Source organism: Gallus gallus, chromosome 2 (genome assembly GCF_016699485.2).
Source record: "Gallus gallus isolate bGalGal1 chromosome 2, bGalGal1.mat.broiler.GRCg7b, whole genome shotgun sequence".
In the NCBI taxonomy this organism is placed as follows: Eukaryota; Metazoa; Chordata; class Aves; order Galliformes; family Phasianidae; genus Gallus; species Gallus gallus.
In genome coordinates, this window is record NC_052533.1 from 10,285,273 (window position 1) to 10,310,920 (window position 25,648).

Genomic DNA, 25,648 nt, shown 5'->3' on the forward strand with positions numbered 1-25,648 from the left:
AATGATTACCCTACTCTCCAAGGCAATTACCTGATGTCGTGCCTACCACCAGTCACAGAAAAGAGCAGAGCAGTATCACAATAGACATCACAGTGTCACTGCTGCAGGTTTCAGGAAAACAGCTGAGCAGAATGTTTAACTTTCCCTCCAGAATATCATGGCTAAGAGGACTGTTAAGAGTTTAAATATACTCATTTTACATATTCAGACAATTAAAAACAGCCTTAGGAATCACCTAAATGTGCAGAGCTGTTCAGTACTTATTTTCTAAACCTACAACATGACAGAAAAACCTAACACTGGGCAGTACTGATGCTTCAAGATGTTGACAACCCTCCCATCTCTTGTTTAAAGCAAATTGTGACCTCTTGAATTATTAAATATCACGTACGTTATAGAAACTGTTAGTAGTTAACTCTTAATTGGCATATACTGTAACACTATGTATTGTTAAATGACCTGAGAATTATACACTATCCTGCATTTTTGCTCAGCTATTACACATGGCCCTACATTAAACTAGAGAATAACATTTCCTCAGTTTCCTTTCAATTCTACCAGGCTTCTTCTTGAATGGATTGCAGAATAATTTTTGAATGTCACCTAGAAGCTCTTACATCTAAGATATCCTTTCATATGAACTCCAAAATAAACATGTGAGGAAGCACAAGGATTGCTTCAAAAGTAGTGCCTCCATGTTTATTATGTTGGCCCATGACATCAGAGGCAGAGGTGGTGGTATGGCAGTAGAGGTTGAACCCTCCCATCAATATTCCATTTGTAAGTGTAAGCTAATACTAAAAAGCAGTTTAGGAGGATCCTCAAGTTGCCAATTTCTTTCAGTCAACTTATGTGCAAAGCTACCAAAGTTCTGCTGTTGAATACTACTGAAATCAAACCAACTGTTGTTAGAACGAACCACATTAGGTTTAGAATCAAATCATATTAGGCACTGAACAGCATACACTGCTTTATAGACATTTTAAGACAGAAGACTGCATTTGAAAGGCTTTGAAATCTGCTAGTAAACAAATAATCTCTACATCACTAACATAAGCAACCTTGGAAAGTTATTTCTGAAGGGTTACATCATCAGTCATAACATCAAAACTTCAGTTTGAAATCAGCAATTACTATCAGTTCAGCATTACTAACAGTAAAAAAAAGCGTTAAGTTTCGGTGCTGCCAAAGAAAATAGATCAAGTGCCTGAAAATTTTCAGTACAAATTTGGCAGCTTACCTCTCATAGTGCCAGAAAAACCACCCAGATCAAGCATCATGAGATCCTAGTAGAATAGCATAGCCAAAGTAGCAAGGGAAAGTAATTCAGCAAATTTAAGTATATTTAAAAAGACTCCTGAAGATATCACCAGATTCCTTGGCAATATGACTTCACAGCAAACACATGCTGAAGCAGTGATTACCAAAGACATAAATCCACCCTGCAGAAAAGGATCTGGGGGTTCTGGCTAACAGCAAGTTGAATCTGAGTCATCACTGGCAGCCATGAAAGCCAACAGTACCCCAGGGTACAGCAGCCCCAGCACTGCCAGCTGGGCGAGGGGAGGGATTGCTGCCATCTGACCTGCACTGGTGCAGCCTCACCTAGAGCACTGCGTGCAGGTTTGGGCACAATGCAAGGAGAACATAAAACTATTAGAGAACATCCACAGGAGGGTTGTGAAGATGGGGAAGGGTATGGAGGACAAGAAGTATGAGGAGCAGCCAAAGCGCCTGGGTTTGGCTGGGAGCAGAGCAGAGCAGGCTGAGGAGAGGCATCATGGCAGCTGCAGCTCCTCACAGGGAGCGGAGGGACAGTGCTGAGCTGTGCTCTCTGGGGACAGTGACAGGGCCTGAGGGAACGGCATGGAGCTGTGAGGGGAGGGCAGCTGGGGATTAGGAAAGTGGTCAAGGTCCCAAGCTGCCAGAGTTCAACTGTCTGGACATGGTTCTCAGGTATACAGTTTGAGTACTGGGCGGTCTTGTGGAAGAGTTTCTCTCAATGATCCATGTGTGTCCCTTCAAACATGGGATGTTCTATGATAAATCTGTTCTTTTATAGAAATACCTAGAACTCTGATCTCGAAGCATAAACAAGAAAGAACAGTTAACCTGAAGCATGCACTTGCTAAACGTAATTGAATTTAAGAAGCTTTTCTCCTTCCTACTTGAGACTTCCTTGGACAGAGAAGAATGAATGTCTTTAGGATTTTACTTTGCTGACTTCCTGTACACCATGAAGTTTTACCCAAATATAACACTGTTCCCAGAAACTCGTAAATAAAGTTCTGAAGCACTGGCAAAACATACTTTCTAATGTTTTGTTTTTTTTTCCTCCTCTTTCTCCAAGTAAATAACAAATAACTGAAATTGAGATTTAGATCCAAGTTCCCATGTAGCTTTATAAATAATTTGGTACTCCAAATTAAAAGAATTAGCATCAAGGTTAAGATTAAGCCATCTTTAATATTAATGCACCTGTTAAAAGTGCATGAAGTTGTTGCAAGCTTCTGAGGCAAATCTGCAACAGCCTCTTGCTCAGGCTTATAAGCTAACTGAAGCATGTGGCAAAACAACTGCTCCAGAACTTCTAAATGCTGCTCAGAATCTTAATTCCAAGAAATAAAAAACTTAAAAAAAAACCTAAAAAAAAACCCCTAAGAAAACCTAAAAAAAAAGTTTCATGGCACAAAGGTAGGCTGAAGTAATTGCTGTACAGTAGGAGAGAAGAAATACACACCTGAGAAAGGTACAACAGAGCAGAAGAAATACCAGAATACCAAGAGTTCCTCAGTGTTTACTGCAAAGTATGGTTAAGAAGCAAGCATCCTCTAATGTATTGTACAGACTAAGAACTTGCACAACATACACTGAAGACAAACTCTTAAAGGTGTCCCAATTGGGAACATTCCTCTCAATATACAACTACTGAAGCTGAAAAAACCAATTCTCTGAGTAAAGCTTATACACAAATCAAGTATTTAATCTACTTAGAAACATCTACTGCAACATTTATAAATACAGTTCTATCTGCTGCGTGATCTGCCAAAAGCATCCCAAAACACAGCTTACTGGATCCTGCACAGCAGCACAGAAACAGCAACAAATGCCATTTGGCAGAACTGACAGAGCAGAATTCTTATCACAGAAGGCAATTTCGTATTCTTAAGGGTAACTACTACTCTTAGTTATGATGAATGGATTTCCTACATTTTACTCACATATTAATCTATGAGCCAGAAACTAACTCAAGACTGGCAATACAATACCCCTCTAAACTAAAAAGACCTGTACTTTAACAAGTGAAAACTGCTGTAATACATAGTTTATATCATCCATGGAGCTGATAAAAAGTTAAGGCTGCTACCAGGTATGGAGATGTAGCTGCTTTCAATGGCTCTGCTCTAATAGTTTATGTCGCCAAATGACTTATAAAACACTGAGACAGAATTCTGATTAAGACATACTAAAAAAAGCTCGTTCATGCAACACTTATACGATGGGAATTACAATGAGAATACTTACTAGATGAGAACTGTCTTTCACTTCTTGTACTTGCTGCACCTGCGGTTCAGCCACAACTTTAGTGTCCTGATCAGAAGTCATGAGCTGTCTGCTTTTTGGCTGCTCAGAGAGAACTTTACTGGTCACTTTTGTAAGCTGTGGAAATACAAACACAAAAAGATTCCATAAGTGGCGGTAGATATTACTGAGAATTCACAGCCATACCCAATGTACCACAGTGATTCAGCCAAAAAACTCTGACACAGTCAGCAACGTGTTTGGGGAAAATGTTGTGGCAGAGGGCATGCATAAAGCTTCTAGTAATTGGCACCTTTGGAAAGCAGGTGAGTAGCAAGCAGAACACTTCCATTGCACTGAGTAGGGAAATTCCAGGGGGAAATGTTTCATTTCAGTCTCACCTTAATTATTCAGACTGGTTTTCAGCCCATGCCTTCTTTACACCTCTTGGTACATTTACTTAACTTATTAAGGAGCATTCCAGTCACAAACCAGCCTTTGTCTTCTACAACTACTCTGACAATCGCTTAATCTTCACAAATTGTAGGAAGCGTGTTACAACACTTCTGCTATATTAGCAACGCTCAACAAGTTGTTCTGCTCCATCATCCTAAAATGTTATTTGATTTGACAAGTGGAGAAGCGAATAGAGTTGGATGTCTGAGTGGCTTAGCTTTGAAATGTGAGGCTATTACTTAATACTGTTATTTAAAGAAATACTTAGCCATTAAGAAAAGGAAAAGCTTATTTAAATTATGAAGTCTCAGAAGTAAACACTGGGAGGTAAATCAGGGTAATTTTTTAATGTTTCTTCTCTATAGGGACTACAAAAAAAGGTCTAATATGTTTTTTTTTTCATTTATATACTCTCCTAGAAATAAAAATCTTGCAATACACTGAAGATAACAATACAGTTACACTCCTTAGTTGCATGAGCTCCTTTTATGGTACCTGGACTCCTAAAAATAAAACGTATTCCAGTCAATAAATACACAGCTTTATGCCCGTCCAGTGAATCCGTGCTACACTGTATTTTGAAATGGACAAAAGCAAAAGTCCTTCATGTAACTGGTTTAGTGCATCCTAAATTTTTCAACTGAAATTATTATGTTTATCTATGCCACAAACCAATTCAAGCATCCGTAGTACAGTCGTTCTAAAGATGAGCTGTTTTGCCAACACTGTTAAAGAAAAGCTGACATCCCAGATGGGACTAAATATTCAGCTTAGATAAACAGTTGAACATCCATTCCATGCTACCAATGTAAGGAGCCAACACATCAAAAACATGTTTTTGAAAGAAAAATATGCACTACATCACTCAAACACCCCAAGTTTTAGTTTGCTCTATTTGAATATCCTACCACTCCTCTTTGATGAGAAGCTATTCACATATGGGAGAAATTAAATACACAAAAAGAGCAAAGGAAAAAAGAAATCAAGAACTGTCCTGCCCCACACATACACAGAGTCTAAATGGGAGAAAGTCTGGAACTCATTTGAGATGCTTGTATTTTATTAAATAACTAAAAATCATCCACAGGATGAAAGAAATTTTTTGAAGGCAAGCATTAAATAGCACAATTCTGTACTGTTCAAACCCACGCATGGGAAGCTGTATGCACATTAACACTAAAGAAGGTGTCTGAGCTTCTTGCAAAAAGCTCCTGTTAATGTTCCTTAAAGAAATTGGTTTTAGCCTCTTAAAATTTCAGATTTTTTTTTTCCTGAAAAGAATACAAGACATGTATTTTGTGTTCACTCCACATAATCTGCATTGCTGTTTACACTAACTGTGGGCATGTGCTTCGGTCCACATCCACCAGCTGAACCCTACAGAAACTGCTACGTTTCAGACAGTAATAACATTATACACTTTGCATGCTGATCCCCAAATCAGTGTACTGCCTTACATGTGTCTGCATCACCTGATTATCTCATATTCCCATTCCTTTCTAGGCTCAGCACGTTCTGGGTATGTAGCATTAGCACCAGTACTTTGTATACCCATGGACTGGGGCAGGAAAAAAAGCTAGGATCATGTGATGCTAACAAAATGAATAAAGTTCCAGTACCCATATGCCCTGTAAATCTTTGGCTGAGCAGCCATCAAGCACAAAATATTCAGCTAAATCATTAATTTTGACTGAAGGTAGATAAGTTGATAGTCAACTTGACAGATAACAAATGACTGCAACGTTCCCATTACTGGTGGTTTGCGTGAGAAATTTCAAGTTGCAGTAAGAATAGTGCATCATTCCACTGATGTTCAGAAGTCCTTCAGATGAGCTTGCACATGACCCTTATCACAGACTACGTCTGGACTGAAGCTCCAGGTGACTTTGTTTGGATTGCTCTTTCTTACTGCTTAAACACATTTGATGTGGTACACACCATGCTAAAACCACTGACCTTGCGAAAAATAAGTATTTTAATAAATATATGGCTTTTGCATTATTATTAAGTTGCATTTCCATCATTATGGATCAAAACATTTCTTCAAACAAGTAAAATACTATTATAACACTATTATGATGACCAGCTATTGCCTTTCTACAGGCAGGGAAACTATACTGAAAGATCCTGAATAGAGGAGTTCCCTTTGCAGTTATGTGCATTAGTATGTCATAATGCTTAAAGTCCCCAAGATGTCAAGTGCTCTGCTGTAAAATCCCATCCCCTGTGCTATTCTTCAATATGACTTCATGCACTTTGCTGGAAAGAGTCTCATTCATGTTTCTGCCACTTGCCAGTCTCTTACAGCATAAAACCTGTGTGACAGTAGGCTTCCATGACTATCGTGTCAGAGAAAAAAAAGCATCCATGGAAAAAAAAGCAGTGATCTTTCATAGAGAGGGGGAAAAAAAAATAAAAACCCTAAAATAACTAAGTGGTAAAGGCTATTGACAGGATGTTTTTAGCAAGTTTTTCATTAATATTGATACTACTATAAATATCTTCATACACAAAATTATTTACAGAAACCAGAGTCAGTATTTGGTAGTGCTAGCAACTGCAGATGAGGATTGACAGTTTAGAAGACAGTTTATCCTCTCTTGATGGTAATCTAATAGTCAAAATTGCAAGTTAAATGTGGCATTTTAACACACCAAGAAACATTTTCTTTCCACTGAGCAGTTAATTCGTCCACCACCTTAAAAGACTAGCTAGCTGGTAAGCTGTACACTTGCACAAATATATACTGCTGCAGTAAGAGGGAGACCAGCCTGCAGGTCAGCACGCCCTCCGTGACTTAAGGCAGCAATCCCTATGGCAGAGCACTGAGTTGCTGAAGTATTTTTTTAAGTCACATTATTAAAGAAACACAAGAAAAAAAACTTTCACATACACACAATTCTGGTTTTTTTAAAAATATTCTTAGTGTATTGGAAGCAGATTCACAAAAAAATGTCTTCCATAGAATTATGTCTAGTTGCATAGTCTACAGAACGGCTGTACTTAGAATCTGATTTACAAGTACACTGTTATGATCTCATACTGTAACTTCAATTCTGTAAATACATATAGTAAATCACTACTTTTATTTCTGGCTTGCTATTTGATCACCTCAGAATAATTAGTCAACTTGAACAACTTTGCTTACACTATGTCAAGAGCAAAGTTCCTCTCTTAAGGCACACACACACTTACTTCCAGCTGCCTGATCCTAGAGAAGCTGAATGGATTTTACTGCAGCTTATAAAAGCAGTTTGAACTTGGACTCCAAGTTGGCAAGACACTTAACCTCCAAAGATTAAAAGACAAGTGAAAACATGTTTGTATTTTTTTTTAACTGAAAAAGAAACATCCAGCCATGAAGCCCTTGTTATTCCTCAAGCTATCACGCTACTCCGTCTGCTAAACTGCTAATTGCAACAGGAAGGGCAAAGTGCATATTAATGCAGGTGATTTTTCATTTGAACAAAGATGATAGGCGCAGTAACTCTTTACAGGCCCACATACTGAATCTGTCCCTGTGGACACCTGGCCAGCAGTGCTACATCTGAGCAGCTACAAAAGGGAGGGGACTGAGCAGAAGTGCTAGCACACACTGCAGCTTCTGTGGAACTGGTTTCCCTCAAATATCTACAATCATCTTCACAAACAAAAAGAGCTTTTGAAAAGCCGTCAACTTGATTCTTTATGGACAAAACTGAGCGCTATGGGAATCCTATCATATCAGAAGATGGTCCATGGGATGCCCACACAGGCACAGAAGCACAGGACCATTCATGTACGGATGCCTAACTAACTGCAGCTGGGACTGTCCCCATCCAAAGGCAACACATGTGTGTCATTATGATGCCAGCATCAGGCTAACCTTTACACTGCACATTAGTTCAGGTTCTGGTATCCTGTAGCACTGGCAGAGTTAATGTTCAACTACATGAAGATATTTATAGGCACACACAGCATCTCCATATACACCACAACCTTGGGAACATCTCAGAAGACATCTACTCAGCTGTTACAGAGCCAGTGAAAATTGCTACAGCACCTCTATGAATCCCCCCCGACTCCCGTAAGTGCACCCCCAATCTCCTCACACCTCTGCTTTCATTAGAAGTAGTCTATTTTATTTAAACTCATATTCTAAGCATGCTTTCACACAGTCTGTTTTGCTGCCCGCAGTTACAAAGGTATGAAAAAAAAGCATGCGTTCCCTCCATCAAGCCAGACAGATAGATCTGTTATTTAAAAACATGCAAAACTCACAGTAATGCTCCAGGGCTGAGATCTTGCCTGCCAACTTTCGGCCCAGTCTAATCAGCCCTTAAAAAGCGATTTACAAATGCAAGTGCTGACAACCAACATTCACATTGCAAACAGCAACACCATAAAACAAAAAAGCTCACTCGGATAAAAGATCTTTTCACTGCTCTTCCAGCAAGCAAAAACAAAAATAGATTTGAGTTTGGCGTAGCGAACAACTCTTCCTCACAAATATTTTAGAAACTTTAAACAGAGATTAAGAGAAACTCCTCACAAGGCTAATGCAGAAACACACTTGCAGTAACACGAGAAAGCCTTAGCAATTTTCAAAACAGAGGTGCTCTTCTCAGCGTAAGCTTCACAACAAACTTCGTCGTGGGCCAAAGCCCTCTTCCTGCTGCCAGGGCTCACATACTTTCTCACTGTCTCTCACACCCTTGTAGCACCTGTGAGGACTGTGAGAAGCAAGCAGAACTGCAGCTGACTTCGGCCTTGAAGAGAGTTCCAGCGCCTGTCAAACCTAACACTTAGCTGATTTATTGCTGTAAGAAAAAATTTAAATCTACTGATAACTAAGGTAGATACATAAACTATGGACTCTATTGTAAGCTTGAATGCAGAAGCCAGGTATTTAATGGAGAACGGAAACACTAATCTCACCTTCCTAATATGCCATAAAACAACCTTATACTTCTATGACCTAAGAGATTGAGAAACAGCATTTAGTTTTAGCAGATTACTTACGACTTAGCATGACTGATTATATGAGAAATAACACCCCCTTCTAGAAGCATGTTATTAATTTAATGTATTAGCTCCCATTTAAAAAAAACCCAAGCTTTTCTTAGTTTCACAAGCACTTTGAATACCCGAAGTTATAGATAATGAGGAAGAGTTAATGACATTCTCACTTCAGGTAAAGCTGCTACCATATATGGGGTAGTAATGCTGATAAAACACCAAGAAAAATTAGCAAATCCTGGTCCTTAATGGCTGCAGGTTCCCCTCCATCTCAGTGTTGAGAAGTGTTAAAAATTGGAGCTTGCACATTTTTACTCAGGTGGTCATTTTAGAAGGCTTTCCAAGAAGGATTTCAGCTGTTAATGTCAGAGTTGCACCACCACCCCACTGCATGGGACAAATGATACCACTGTGGCTACTAAATCTGCACACAAAGCATCATCATTTTGATACTCCTCATGAAAATCCTGGGACAGGACTCTATGGAGACTTCAGATTTCCATCTTTCCTTTCCAAGCAGGAAACCTTTTCACGCATCATCATAAGCAACAGGTGATGTTTCAGGGGACAGTATTATTCAGAAGAAAATATACTATTAAGTGGTTACATTACTAAAGCAGACAAAATATCCATAAAAGAAAAATCCAACAACACAAAGAAGCACATCCGTTGGTGGTAATTTGTGCAATCATCATCCTGACTACGTAAGATGTAAACTCTGTATTACACAACTGCAATTAAAAAGCTGACATGACATAAATAGTCACAGCGTGTGTCTACAGAAGTTCAATATTGAACACGCTACTATTTTAAAGATCAGCATAGGGCTCTCGATTTGTATAACTGCTAATTAACTAAACAGTGGGGGGGAAGTTGGAAGTTTCACCTCTGGAGCCTCGTTTGACCACATGCCCAGACATTATCAAAGTCTGCCAGATGAAGGATTCAGAACACGCATACATCCAGTGCAAGTGCCAACATGACTACTGGAAGGTGTTGAGTTTCTTCATTTTTTCCTTCCTGCCAAGAAAATGGCTTATGCCCAAGCACTCCCCAGGAACAACCCAGAACAGTGCAGAAATGTGGGGTTTGCAGAGGAACACGTACAGCCCCACAGCAGGTGAACCCACAGCAGGATACCTGGCACACGCAAAGCATTTTAAAGCCCAGGCGTAAAACGCACTCTTAGCAAGAGACAGAGCTCCAGATAGACCATCTAAATTTTAATGCTGTAGTTTCGGAACATTCTGCAACACAAAGCAACTGCTCTGAGGAGTTTAGAGCTGTTTCCTCTGCTTCACAAGTTGTTTTTTAAAAAAAACCCTTCTGTTCTCTATGTAGTTGATAGCTTCCAAAACTATCCTGCAATTCCCTTCTCCCTTCAAATGTAGTCTCTCCTCAAAGGATGGTTGAAATTTCAAGAAAAACAGCTAACTTTGCTATGCAAAGGGAACACTAGATTTCCTTCTTTAAAGATTTATCAAGCATTTCTGCACCAGGCTTCAGAAGTGATTTGCAATCTCATCCTGTACTAAGCTTTCTGATCCTAACTCGAACACAAACACTGGAACTGCACGCTAGAACTGATGACTCTGCAAGCATAGAAATTCAGATCGTTAGCAGTAATTAGTTGCCCAAGAGACACAAAGCTGTAAGTTACTAAACAAAGGTGATAAAATGCCAAAGAAACCTGATACTAGTAAATAAGTGCTCTATTACAGAGGTTTATGAAAATACCTCAGTCAATAGCAAGAATAGTGGGATGTGCGTAAGTGTTCTGCCTTTTTCACTCATCTGATAGAAAACATTAATAAAAAAGATTCTGACAGTACACATAAGATGAGGGGATAACTCTTACCAACAAACAGCTCTGCTATTTAAACCTAGTCTTTTATTCCCTGTATTTTAAATGCACATGCTTAAAAGGAAATGGCTTTATTGAAGGGGATCCTAATTTCTGCAGTCCTCTCGCATGCCAACAAGGTGAGTTTTACATGCAGGTACTACTGTCTTGTGTACGCCTGAATAAGACTCTTAAGAACAGAACACTGAGCCCATGGAACACGTCCTCCTCAGAAATGCAATGCATCACTTCTTTCATAGAATATAATCTAAGAAACCTTGTCTTTTTAGAGTGCTATGAGTGCCCACTAAATCAGGAATAATCCACTGGGAAGTTTTTGTGCCTGTAAAGGTACCATGTGCCCTAAAGAGAAGTGACACAGTGTCACGAGCAGTTTTAAGCTTGCTTACAGCTTGTTCTCAATTTTCACATCTGAAGCAGCACTTTCCTGACTGTAGACTGAAGCACAGAACATTATAAAATCCAGAGTATTAATTAACTGGAGTTGCTCCACATAGCACATCCATCACCAAGCCACAAGCTTGTTTTCTTCACTTTAAGTGGACTTACAGCACACACCCTGCAGGTTATCCATACAGTTGCATGTTTTTTTTTCTAATTTAACTACTGTATGTCTGGTTAAAAAAAAATTTAAAATCAGATTTCAAGTACCAAACTTAATTAAAATAAACTCTTCAGTCTTCCTATTGTGCATTATCTCATCAATCCCTCAACTGGCAAGGTTGAACTTGTTAGTAGCTCAGCCAAGCCACAATAATTTTGAAGGGTGAAATGTTACCTTAATAGAAAGGATCTCTGATCACAAAGCTCCATGAGCCCATTCTCCTGTAAAGCTGGTACTTCTTATCTAGGGAATGCTTTCAACTAAAGAATTCCAAATACTACACTCATTACCAAGGCCTACCAAAAGCCTGCACTTCATCCTCAGGAAAGAGATCAGAAATTTGCCACTCAAGCAAATCACGTTAAGTAACTCAAAGTATGATTTTCCAATAAAATACTCCCTCACTAACCCTGGTCAGCTTTTGACCTTCACCCCACCTCCCAGCACTCATCTCTCCCCCTACCCACCCACCCTTTCCCCAGGAGAAGAAAAAAGAAAACAAGAAGAGATCCAAATAGAAGAAAGAGCTGCAGAATTCTGACAAAAGGAATCCCAGCAGAATGCCTATGCTGAAGAAGAGTGAAAGAACAGATCAATGCAAACCACTGCTCCTTTGGATTGGAGAAAAGAAAAAAAAGGGGGAGAAAAAAAAACAACCAAGCCTTAACACAGAGCAACCACACTTCCAAGTACCTGCAGCAGGACAAGCCTGGAGCTCCAGACTCCTCATTCACCACAGCATTCCATACCTGATTCTGCTTCCAAAGTGTGTAATGCCAGAAGTGTTGAACAAGCCTAACAGTGGAAGAAAGCTAAATTCCCACATAATTCTCTAAGAACAGTCAGCCCAAATAGTGCCCAAGTATAAAAAATAAAGAAACTAATAGCTGACATGGATTAAAAGAAGCTGTGGAGCAAGGTGGAAGCTCCCTCCATCCACAATATTTTTAAATATATATGGAACTACAACTACAGACAAGAGAAACCCACTAATGAGGCTTTCATCAAAGCACAGGCATCACATATTACCCTAACGCACTACTCATTCATTTCTTGTGATGCTCCCACCCATTCACATTTACCTGTTACGTACAACCGAGCTATGAAGCAACATCCTATCTTGTACAGTGTCCAGTGTGCCGTGATCCTGATCTGCAAATGTAAGTCAAACCTGAGGTCATGCAAATAAAATGTGCTGGTATGTTTAATATAGAAACTTCACTGCTGAAGTTGTTTACCTGCTACACACACATTCACTGTAGATGCTTTGGTGCAATGTTCTATAGGCTAACTGCATTCTTCTCTGAAAGAACTTCAGATATGTCTATGCTTACAAATTCCAGGCTTTTAACGTAGCACTAATATTTTTAATATTAGATACTGTGCACTATGTAGAAATCACTTTTTTTCATTTAATACGCACATTAGGAAAGCATCACAAAAATACATTTCTGAAGTTTAGCACCATCAAACAGAAAACCTCATCTAATTAACCACCAACCATCGTCATCCACATTGCCCGTCTGCACTGAGGTCACACAATTTAACAATTGCACAACACCTCTGTACATGAGGGAAGCAGAAGACCAGCACAACTGACTAGGAGCAGTAAACTGAACTGGAAATAAAACTGAAGCTTCCCCTGGAGTGGACGGGGCAGAAGTTGGTATCTGCTAGTTCCTATGGATTTCACAAAACACTTATTTTCATTTCTGTACTATTTTTAAATAGGCACACTCAGAACACCAGATGGTGACTTGAACTCCAATCTATTTAAAAGAAGATAAACTTTACAAAAACTTCCAAATATCTTCAGCCTATGTTACTCCTTCCCATAGGCAGCACTTCAATGAACAGATTAACACAACTACCAGGAAAAGCCATGTGAAAGGCTTCTCAGATATTTCTCCTATAACCTACAGTTCCCCGTTCTGCCATATTATTTCCAGCTAATGAGCTTACTCTGGCACTCCGGATACCAAGTCTGTCTCTTTCTATCTTATCTTCTCTCACATACAGATGAAAAATTACTATGCAAGGATACTATCACGCATAATGATATGTTTCCTTGCTAATCTTCCCTCCCAGAGTAGCTGGTTTGCTCTCATTTAGTGGAGGGTTGTTTCTTCTTTTAAAGTATCTGTTGAAGGGAAGTTGGAGAGATTAATCTTCCTATTCCACGACTGAAGGAAGCAACAATTAGCTATGCTACAAGTTTATACACAGCAATAAAGTTCACAGAAACTGTTGCGCTTTCACTGTGATAGGCAATTTTCATTCTGGCACTGAAACTGATCCTGGAGTAGAATGGAAACTGGAAAAGATACCAAACTTTGCTGGCTAATAAACTCCCCAGCAACTCCGGATTGCAGTCTCACCATAAACAGACCTGTGGTTTTATGGATTGCATCTATTTCCTAAAACCAGTGAAAGCTTTACAGTATCTTAACAGCAGACTCGAATTTCTAAAGCTAAGGTGCAGCAACTGATGTGCTGTTCGACCTACTCTAACTCTCCAAAGAAATTAAGTCTTCAGGAGATGACACATGACAGAGCACCAACTGCTTCAGCGCTCGCTTAGAGGAAGCAAGTTAAAGGTTGTGCATGAAGAATGTCAGTTTAGCAACGCTGGGAACAATGAACTTCCTTGTTTCAATTACTGGATGTTCCTCCTCCTTATTTACCAATATGATCTTTTAGTTTTCCGCATACTTCTTTTCGCTGCTAAGCAAAAAGTGGCCAATATCATGCGATGCTGCAAGTCTGTTAGTGACGCTAAGCAGTACAGTTCTCAAAGGCAAAGGAAGTAACGACTCCTTGCAGATCTGCCAGGCAGAGTTTTACAAACAGCATCTTCTTCAGAAAACCTGGAAGTTGGTAGGAGAAGATGCAGTTTGTCATTATGAATATCCAAAAACATCATTTGAAGCTCTAAGGTCAGCTTTTAAGGCAGTTCCAAAGGTGAGGCCAGAAGTCCGACGTCCTTTTACCAGTCTTAAAAGGCTTATCTTAGAACAACCATATTGCTATTATTTAGATTTCACGTTTCAAGTCTGCAATCAGCACTGTGCTTAAGGGACTGGAGGTCAAACACTGTATTAGGAGCTTCCAGGGCACTTACAGTAATTCAAAGCACAAACAAGCTTTGAAGCTACATTTAAATTCTTTATCATCATATTTTTGAAACATACAATGCATGCCTAATTCAGGGAAGCTGAGATCTGAAACCAAGGAGCTCAGATGCAAATATATGTACATCTAGAACTCCAGAGAAGAACTGATGCACACCAACAGAACAGAACAGCTGTTTCAGTGCTGTTACAATACATTGTCATCCAAAAAAAGGTCTTGGAAACCATGACAGAAAAGGACCTACCCCTACCTGAAGTCCAGGAAGGCATATGTGGGGCCAGATAAGGCATGGATGATTGCAGTAAAAGAAGTATGATAACAAGTTTTCTTCCAAAAGGAATGTACAGAATAATCACTGAGTATGCAAAAGTTATTTTAATAAACAATTCTGTAAAACTTACAAACTAGGATGAACATCCTGCAGGCTTTGGAGTTTGCTTCAGATGACTTGAAAGATATTCATTTACATAAAATGTGTTGGTTTAAGTTTTGAAACATGTTCAGGACCAAAGCTAAAGTGGAATTAAACTACTTACAGAAGAAGCATCACTTAACTTTAAGGCTCTGTAATAATAAGAGGAAGTTGATGCTTTTGCCAATGATTATTTCATTAACTTCTTTGCCAAAAATAGAATTTAACCCAAATAATCCAGTAATTTTCATATAACTTCTTTTGAAAGAAGTTACCATCGCCCATTACAAGCTGAACTGAAATCAGAAGTAACTTTTGCTTACTTTTGGACCACTGTATGAAAATCTGTCATCTACTGGGTGCACATTTGCTCCAAGTTGAAGCACCCCACCTTCTCATAGTATCACTGTAATCAAAACTACAGGTAATTCAGGTTTTGACTCACTGTTAAAGGATAGACTGTTCCAGTAGTGGAGCTCAGATTTAAGCACAATAATCCTTCCTTGCAAGTCAAAATAACAGAGAACAGACCCTCCTAAAAATTCCAATGATAGCTTGAATCCAAACAGTTAAAACACACAATGTTAATTAATATGATTATAATAGTAACAAAATGCTTAATAAACTAAATTGCAACAGGCTCATAAAAATAGGATTCCCCCAGCCCAAGCCCTTCAGACAGGTATTGAAATAATTGGACAATAAGCTTTAAACAGGAACAGGAATACAGACCTAAGATCCTGGAGACACTCCAACAGAGGCAGTGATATTTTGCTCAAATTGTTTGTCTTGCTGCTTTAAACAGCAGCATATTGATCATTCTCTGTCCCTATCCATCAGGCAGGGACAACACTGAATGGGAGATAAGCCTGCAAATTCTGACATACAGGTAGCAACTTCCTAAGCTTTGATACTCGGTGCTTGAAGTAGCTGTGCCCTGATGCACTACCCAGTTTTGCTGTTTTTTTAATTCCTAGAACACAAGTCAGAAACCAGCTGAATACTTCAGAACATTTTAGCATAAACCTCCAGCGTCAGGCTATGAAAAAGCAAGCCACTTTGGACATTGTCCTGTTGATTCATCAGTTCCTTATTTGAACAACAGTCAGAGCGAGCCTCTGTTGTGGGGCAACCTGTGACAGCATCACAACCTGTAAAACTATGCTTATGCATACCAACACTGACAGCAAACAAACCCATAAAGCCAGCAACAGACTTCACTGTCAGGTTTCTCAAGCACTTTGCTAAGTTTCTGACAAGTGAGCTGTATCGAATGGTTAAATACTTTTTCCTTGATCCAGCTACTATTTAGGTAACATTTCATTTCTTGAAACTCCTCACTGACATCCTACAATAATAAAATACTTGAAAATAGATGCAGAAGGTTCCATCTGCAGAGAAATATCTTTCATGGAATAACAGAAGTCTGCAATTTTGTCACGTGAGCCTGTAACATCATTACCAGGACAGACAGAATCTGTCTTACGGATGTCCTCAATAAAGTACTAATACTTCTCCACTGTCACTTATTTCCAGAGTCTAGCAGGGAAGAACCAGTATTAAACTGAGGGAGAATTAGTTCAAGCAAAGAGAAAATACCTTGTGTAAGAGAATGTGAAGAACTTTAAATATACAGTGATTCAGTATTTAAACTGACTTGCAAAAAGCCCATCACAGCTTGAGAAGGAAGCTTTAGATGAAAAGCTACATTCTACAACTGTGTTCAAAACACAGCACATTCCTGAAGAAGTTTCACATGAATTACTGACTGTATCTGAAGGACTTAAGGAATAAGTCTTTACATTGCTATCAGTTTACGTGCAGTTTTAACAGTGTAAGCAGTAAGGACTTCCTATAAGTCCCTGAGAGACAAAGCATTCCTGAGGCTAACATCATAAGCCACCACGGCAGATATATGCAGACATCGGTGTATCTGTCTCCACATACATCCATCCATAACTGAAAGTTGTGCTTAAGGTACAGTAGTTGTACATACGTATACTGGATTTGAGATGTCTATGATATAAAGGTAATCCTGTACAAACCTTCTCTGTAGGATACACTTTTGGGGACACCGGCTCCTTACATGCCAATAGCCTTATGCGGACAACAGAGCTGCTGGAGGCACAGAGGCGGCGGCAATCCATTCAGCTTATGAACGAATGATTCCTTTTGTATTACATCATTCAGCTACCCATTAAGGAGCTGGACTGACAGGATCCAGAATACGCGCAGCCCAGCCCTCCATGGCAAATGAGTGTTAGAAAAGATTAAGGCTCAAAGAAATTGGTGATTCATCAGGGCGTCAAAACAGCATTTCCCCAATTCTCTGCAATGTTCTAGGCTAAATAGCTGGCCGCATACTGGTAACTCCGTCAGACTTCCAATTTTGGAGTTAATTGCTGCTCCTGAAACACATAGCCAGACACAAAATACCTGCAGCAGCACACATCACAGAACGCCGTCATGGCTATCCTAATCACAAAATTATGCCGTATTACAGTCACACCTAATTTAAGTACCTCTGTTCTCTGCAGCTATTACTCTGTGGCACCTGCTTCCTAATGGGAGGAAGCCACTCTCCCCTTGGAAAGGGCACGCAGCAGCAACAGACAGCAAACAAATGTGAAAGACCAATGAAAAAAAACAGATGATCTATTCTTGGCTCCAACACTTCACGAAAACTTAAGATGTGTGAGCTGTGAACCAACTAACACAATGTTTCTCTCTTACAGTTCTTTGAAAGTTCGCTAAATGTGAATGAATGGTGGTAAAAAAAAAAAATCAACTTCTAGTCTCCCGTTTCTACAAACTTCTTCAAAATTATTCGAAGATAATTTGTACTGTCAGGCAAAACCTCAGGAATACATGCTGTTGTAATAGAAATGGGTCTTCAATTATCCAGTTTGTACAGCATCAAATTACTTTTATTGACCAGCTGAAATATCACTATTGCTAGCTTCATATTCAGATAAAGTGCTTCAGATGGTCTGTATTTTCAGATTCTACTGTTCTGACTTACTGGCTTGCCTCAAATTTAGCACAAGAAAGCTAAACGCTTTGGAGAATGCTTTGGAGAACTTCGCCTTCAAATTTCCAACAGGCTTCTTCAAAAGAGCGTGTTGTGCGCGCTTGCATTTTCTTTCCCAAGAATATCACATAAAACAAGTATTATTTTAAACCTGAAGTTTCTTATCCACTTCCTTTGACTGGGTTTACCTTGTGAGAAGCCATCCAGCTGGCTAGCTCTTGATTTAACCACTCTAGATCATATAAAACACACATATGTCATAAAACACATTAGATTCAGCACATGTATGCTTTGCTTAGGGAACACAATTGTTCAAATCCCTTTCCTGAGTCTTTTACTACAATAGCAGCTTTTACTCATCTTCTGCACAGCCCTCCACATGCTATTTCCTCTTACAAAACTGCAGGGGGAGGGGTTAAATTTTCTTCCTTACAACGTTCAATTTTGTAACATCCTTCCTTTCCACTCGCACCTGTGTTCCCATTCTGAATGCAAACTACAGGAGGGTTTTAAGGCTCATGTCAGTTTAATGCTAACGGTTACATGCAAGAACAAATGCAGTCATTTCTAAGAGTTAACACGGATTTGTTGTCTAAAGATGTCACGCTACATGGAAATGCTTAAAGAAAAAAAATTATATAGATCACATTTTTAACAGAATGAGTATCTTACATCATAAAAAAGCTCCTCATATGCACATGTACACACATGCAAAAACCGTGCTTCCCAAAGAATGCTATTCCCCACGCTTGAAATTGTGCTTCCTTGCTTTCTTCACAGTCTCTTCTGCCCTTTTCTGTGCACCAGGACAGCCTTCTTGACACCACATTTCCTAGATACCTTTACAGCCACCTCTGCATCTTCTTTCAGAGATCTCCGAGAGAAGGATGCTGTTCTTCAAAATCAATCAGGCTGTGGCCCTTGAATAAACCCACTCCTTCCAACACAAACAAAAAAAACATGAATCAAATGCTCCATGCGTTCGCTCGTATCATTCAGCTCTTATCTTTATAAATCTGATAAATACATATTCAGGAATCACAGAATTAAACACTGTAAGCACCGAAGAGCCAGAAAGCAACCTGGTTGAAAAAAAAAAAACATATAAACTACTGGGAGTTCTACACCCCATTACTTTGTTCTTTATAACTCCTTTATTACTACCTGTCACTTCAGATTTGTCACGCACCAAGGTGAGAAATATCTCTTCTGCAACGAGAAGGAGCATTTTGGTAGGTAGGCAACGTACTAAATATTTAAGGAAGTTCATATTGATGTGCCAATTAAGCTCACTACTAACCTAGCAGAAAACCACTGTCAGATATGAGACTTCAGAAATGCAGCGGCAGATCTCCCCAGCACACACAGATTACACAAAGGTAAGCTGCTATTTATTTTGCACTTCCATAAAATAAACAAAGTAGTTAATTTCACTTGAAGCTAAACATCAAAGTAGGAGATAGGCTATATGCTGTAAGTGATATCTCGAAAGAAATTAAAGAGAAATCAAAACCCCAAAGTCCCCACAACTACCCTCCATCTTGCTCTGCACTGAACTAGATTTGAGTTCCAGCCACATATCTAAATGTATGTATTACATACAAATCACCTATGTATGTTTGTATTAGAGCAAACCATAAGAAGCAATCAACACAAAACACACTTGGGCTGATCTCTGTTCCTTTAAGGCATATGTGTATGTAAACACACACAGACAGAATAAAAAGAATTACAGGGGAAAAAATAAATCCATTCCCAAACATTATTTACAAATAAGGACCCAATTTCATACCAAGAGAATTTGCAATTGCTTGTCTGGGAATATCCTAGAGGTCCAATGTTGGCTAAAAACTCATTTATACGAACTTTATACTTCAGTGGCAACAAGGAATATTAATTGGCCCCATATCTGGAGAAGTGTTAAACACCACATTGACTTTGGCTACCTATATAAACTGCATACCCACAAAACCAGCAACACACCTAGCAGAATAAAATTTCCTGTAGATATTATGTATATAAAAGCACTGTATTTCTGTATTTACTACATCAGGCCATACTTCAGTTTTCTTCTGCTATTCCCTGCCCACAACATATAATATCCAATAGAAAACATCAAAGTCATTTTAATTGCCAGAGTGAATAAGCTGATTAGTTCCATATCTTAAGAATTAACTAGAAGAACAGCTTCCAAGTCAGCAGGAAACAAGTGAAAGTTCAACTGATAAAAAGTTCCAGATCCAAATCAAAATCCTGGAGTTGTGAAATCCTAACAAGTTAGGAAAAAAGAACAAAACACACTTTGACCTTTTAAAAATTATCCAATCCTTTCAAACCAGATAAGATTTACATAAAAATTAAACCATGTGAAAGGTTAATGCTTTGCAGTAATGATTCTGAGGCACTGCTGTAAGAACTTCGTTGAAGATTCAGATGTGCCACCAAAACCAGGCCAGAGCCAGACACAATGCTGGAAAACAGAACTGCTACAATTTTACCCCAACTGTGACTCAAGTTTAAATAGTGGTTTGGAAGCCAAGTCTTTCTGTGGCCATAGGCAAGCCTTAACCACTTCACCTCAATTCCATTACCTGCAGAATATAAATAATTATACTTATCTGCCACGGAGAAATCTCATACAACATTGTTTGGCAAGCACACATCTGTTTAAACCACGGGCAAAGCTACGTAGTAATTTCGAGCATCTGCACAAACTGAAACTGAGAGTCAAAGCAACTCGACGGCAGCAGCGAGCGAAGGCCCAACAACAACAGAATCCCAGGGGCAAAACACGCTCCGTGCGGCGGCTCCTTCTGCGCTCCGTAACCTGCAGGGCTCCGGCGCAGCCCCTTCACCTCTTCGGGGCGCAGCTCCCAGCGAGGGACTGGCACCGCCCGTATCCGCCTCGCTCCAACCGCGCTCCTTTGGAAGGGGTCACGGCCGCGTCGCGGTGCCTTCGGCCTGCCCTCCCGCGGCTCCCCGCCGGGCTCACAGCAGCGTTCCCCCGGCTGCCGCTCCGTTGCCGAGGAGGCCGGGCCCGGCGCCTCGCCCTGTCCCGCCGCCAGCCAGGCCCCAAGCCGGCTGCCTCCTCCTCCTTCTCTTCCTCCTCCTCCTCCTCCTCCTCCCGCTCCCCCGGGAGCCGCCTCGGGTAGGAAGATGGCGGCTCCGGCCGCCTCCCCGAGGCGCGAGGGGCGGCCCGGGAGGGGCCCGCGGCCCCCGGCTCCGCCATTCCCCTCCCGCCGCAGACGGGCCCCGCGGCCCCTCGCGCTCACCTGTCACAGCCGCCGCCGCCCTCGGGCCGAGCCTCGACGGGGAGAAGGGGGGCAGGCGCGGGAATCTCCGCCGGGCGCCGGGGCCTCTCGCCGCCGCCGGGCTTTCCGCTGGCGCCGGGGCCTCTCGCCGCGCCGCCGCCGCCGCCGGGGCCTCGCCGCCGCCGGATGCCGGGAGGAGGAGAGCGGAGCGCGGCCGGGACGAGGCGCGGGCGGCGGCAGCACAGCGGGAGGGGGGCGCGGGGCAGGAGGCGGCGGCGGCTGCGGGGCCCGAAACGTCTCCGAGCCGAGACTCAACCACCCGCTCGCATGAGAGACCCGCTTCCGGCTCCCGGCGGAAGTCCCTCCTCCGCCAGCGGAAGGGATTGGCCGGCGGCCCCGGGCGGAACGGCGCACTCGGCCGGCACCAGCGCCGCCGGATTGGCGGAGGGGCGCTCCGCGCGCGGCGTGACGGCGGGAGGCACGTGACGCGCCTGATGTCACCCCCTCTGAATGAGCGCGCGGAGGCGGCCCGGAGCCGCCCGCCCGCCCGAGGAAGTTTGGCTCCTCGCGGCCGCCGGAGCCGCGGGTGGGGCCAGCTGGGACGCGGGAGATTCCGCCTTGCTTCGGCCTTACGCGGTGTCGGTCCGCCCCGGGCAGCGCGGAGGCTGCGGGTCTGGGAGCGCCTGTGGGTCGTTGGGCTGAGCCGTGTCTGTCCCCGCCTTCGGCAGCGTTGACACGACAGTAATGTGAGCGCCCGGCTGCCCGCCCCTCTCTCGGAGCGCTGTGGCCCCCAACGCAGCAGCTGCCGTGGGCAGAGGCGCAGCAGGTGTGACTTCCAAAGGAGGCGATAAACTCACGTGGAAGGATTTTAGGAACACAGAGGGATGTTTTCTGAATGAGCCTTCTGTTAACACGAGCTGGGAAAAACGGTCTCTGAGCAATCTGAGGGAGTGTATCTTCAGTTCTATAAAGCTGAGGTGAATTCCAGGAGATGCAGACGCTTTTGTTTGATCAAACAAGAAGTCAGCCTTGTCAGACAGTTTATTTAGTGCAGATCGCAATCGGTTTTTAACTACAGTTGATTAGGAGAATGGAAAATGGGGTTTCTTCTCCCTCCCAGTTTTTGGACTTGTAAAATTGCTGGAAAGAATCGTGTTCCGTGGCTGCTCCCAGTCCTCAGCTTCCCGTCTACCTCAGATGTGACAGCACTGCATCACCTCACAGCCAGCTGGGGATATTGGTGGTACCACACTGCTGCCTGTCTCCTCATCTCATGGGTGTATTCAGACAGTGCTTCTGGACCCTGTTTTTATTCCTAGTAACCCTGCCTTCAAGGTATCTGATAGAAAGTCCCGTAGAAGCAATACTGCAGTTAACTTAGAAGACCTCTCCTCGTGACCCACAGTCCCAGAGATGTTTTCAAGATTGCTCTATCTTGCCAAATCTATATCTGGTAGAAGCAGTAAAGCACACACCATGGTGCCTGAGAGGAGTTCAGATCTTATCAGAGGTGTGGTTTTACTATTTGCCCCAAGGAAGTGTATCTCAACGTTCATTCTAGAGCAAACTACTACTTCTGCTAACATAGGGGTTGTTTTCCTTACTAAGTTATTTCAGTTTTCCACAATTGCGATGAGGAAGAAAGCCTGAATAAAGACATGGCTTGTCTTTATAAAGACGTGCATGAAGAAAAGGAATAAAACTTAATTTTGAGGATAGGTTTCTAGTAGGAAAGATACCCCAAGAAGTGCAGGAGCCATGGCTGTGATATATTAGATGGTCACAGTGAAACTGCTGATTGCAGAGTTCATCTTCCTTACTGTAACTGGAGCAACAGCTGATGGAGGTGTGAAGGAGAGAGAGGTACAGTGACTGATTCCTTTAAAGCCCCAACTTTTAGAGGCATGTAGGTAGGTAGACTTCGTTGTGAGTAGGAGTTTTCTTTAGTGGGTAGTTCGTTCTTTTTGCTTGTAAGCAAACCTCCGCCCCCCCCCAAAGTAGATGAATTGTGTTATTAAAGAATAAAAATACACAGGATTATTTTTTAAAAAGCTCAGCGTTACAAAAGTAGTGGTATATGTTGTTAACCATATTGATATAGAGGTATTTTCCCCCTCTACTCAGCTCTTGTGAGTCCCCATCTGGAGTACTGTGTCCAGGCCTGGGGCCCCCAGAACAGGAAAAACGTGGAGCTCTTGGAGCGGGTCCAGAGGAGGGCCACTAAGATGATCAGAGGGCTGGAGCACCTCTCCTGTGAGGAAAGGTTGAGGGAACTGGGCTTGTTTAGCTTGGCAGAGAGAAGGTTTCTGGGAGACCTCATTGTGGCCTTCCAGTACTTGAAGGGAACCTATAAACAGGTTGGAGATCGGCTGTTTATGAGGGTGAATAGTGATAGGACAAGGGTGAATGGTTTTAAACTGAGACGGGAAGTTTAGGTTAGATATTAGGAGGAAGTTTTTCATTCAGAGGGTGGTGATGCACTGGAATGGGTTGCCCGGAGAGGCTGTGGATGCCCCATCCCTGGAGGCATTCAAGGCCAGGCTGGATGTGGCTCTGGGCAGCCTGGTCTGGTGGTTGGCGACCCTGCATACAGCAGGGGGGTTGAAACTCGATGATCATTGTGGTCCTTTTCAACCTAGGCCATTCTATGATTTTACAATTCTATGATTATTGAGTTTATGATTTTTACTTCTTTATTGTTAAGTGTTGTTGTAGTTGAATAACAGTCAAAGTAGCGCACTTTTTTCCATAAAGTAATGAGTTTTCTACTTGAAGTAACTTCTAATTCTCAATGTGAGGGATGTAGAATTTAATGACTGAATGCTTCCATTTTTTTTTTAATGGCAGATTGCTGAGTTCAAAGAGATTTGAGATTTTTTCTCTTGTCTGCTACTAACTGAGGAATGTGTGCACAGCTGTGAATAAAATATTACAAATAACACTGTATGCTATGTGGCTGAAGAAACCAGTCCTGTTTCTCCTACAAAACCAGCTTAAGTCTGGGAGAATGCATCTCCCCAGGAACAATGTGCTTGGACTTTATTAGTCCACAAAAATAAAACAAAATTACACTAACTAGATGTTTCTTTCTTGATCTGTGATCAAACAGATGTAGAAGGGACCGTGTAAGTTACTTATAGATACACTGATTGCATTAATTCATTGATTATTGTTAAAATGATACTTGACAAGACTTTTAAAAATTAAGATAGCTGGTTCAAAAAAATGAGCTATTTGGTATATTTAAGAAGATGAGTCCATATGAAGAGGAATGAAATAGAACAAGATTTCTGCTTCTTTTCAAACATACCAACACCTTTTCAAACATACAATAGTAATTGTTTGCACGCAATGGGCTATCTCTGTCAGAAAACTAAAATGTAAATAGAATCCAGTAATTATGCTGCATGGCATTGAGTTATGCTTAGTATTTTAAATATACAGTATTTCTGTGTCAGTACCTGCCACAGCTCACAAGTAAATAGTTGACTGTGTGTGAAAGACAGTCCCTGTTTCAGTAGACTGCCATCTAAACAGTCAGAGCAGACATACGTGAGGAGAAGCTAAATATTTCTTCCAATGTAAGGTAAGGTAAAAGGTAAGACAGATTGAGTGACCTGCCCAGAGATTATGTAAGATATCCACATCTGAGTCATGGCTCTACACAGAATCCTATAGTTTAGTGAATATTCAGGCTTCCTGTACAGCTAAATTAATATTCATTACTGGGAACGTGACAGAAGCCCATTACTGCTTACATAGATCTATGCTTCCCTATTGCTTACATCTCTCTAGCCATAGGAATTCAACTTGGCTGCAGTGATACTCCAACGCACAGATAGCAGCACCAAGCTATGTGATTGTCTCGTGATTGACAACATGGACATGTGCACTTTCTGACTTCTTTGACCAGCTGCTATGTTTGGCAACAAACCTTGTGAAATGGTGCTGTAGATCTAGTTAATACAAACCATACTTAACAGGTTTTTTCCCTCCAGCCCTGTCCCTTTGGCGTGTTAGTTAAATTCTTTTAACGCATAGAGACAACATTAAAATAAGGTTGTGGTGTCAGTACCAGCCATTGTTAAACAGTGGTTTTCATTAATGCAATGTAAAAAGGTCTAAGCTCTAGATGATAATGATACACACTAAAACCATTGTTAACAGCAGTTGGTAACAAATTTTCAAGAGATGGTTTAACAATAATAATGACTGTTAATTGGACATAATTACAAGTCTGAATATTACCATCCTACTTCATGGAGTTTACAATACCACCATACCAACTAATATGCAGGCCTTACTCTATCTATATACATAGCAGGTCTGCAGCAGGGCCAGGACCAGTATGATCTCTCAAGTTCCAGGTCTGAGCAGA

The 25,648-nt window shown here is 41.3% G+C and overlaps 1 protein-coding gene and 1 long non-coding RNA gene across 8 annotated transcripts in view; one reads left to right on the forward strand and one right to left on the reverse strand.

The window, feature by feature from the left end:
- Window positions 1-21,604, reverse strand: part of LARP4B (La ribonucleoprotein domain family member 4B) — a 53,646-nt gene extending 32,042 nt beyond the window's left edge. Inside the window, exons 1-3 of one of the 7 annotated variants that reach the window (XM_046936610.1) lie at window positions 21,292-21,604; window positions 18,860-18,956; window positions 3,526-3,660 (exon numbers count right to left, since the gene is read on the reverse strand). In XM_046936610.1, the coding sequence (XP_046792566.1) occupies window positions 3,526-3,606 (81 nt within the window). In that variant the 5' untranslated portion in view covers window positions 3,607-3,660; window positions 18,860-18,956; window positions 21,292-21,604. Of the gene's footprint in view, window positions 1-3,525; window positions 3,663-12,193; window positions 12,981-15,720; window positions 16,483-18,691; window positions 18,957-20,610; window positions 21,099-21,291 lie in introns of those variants that run through there. The other 6 variants (XM_046936601.1, XM_015282137.4, XM_015282138.4 and 3 more) reach the window with 6 other exon arrangements.
- LOC107052608 lies at window positions 7,949-11,524 on the forward strand. The gene is made up of 2 exons (XR_001465206.3): window positions 7,949-8,044; window positions 8,679-11,524. It is a non-coding gene; the product is annotated as an uncharacterized LOC107052608 (long non-coding RNA).
- Window positions 21,605-25,648: the final 4,044 nt, after the last annotated feature.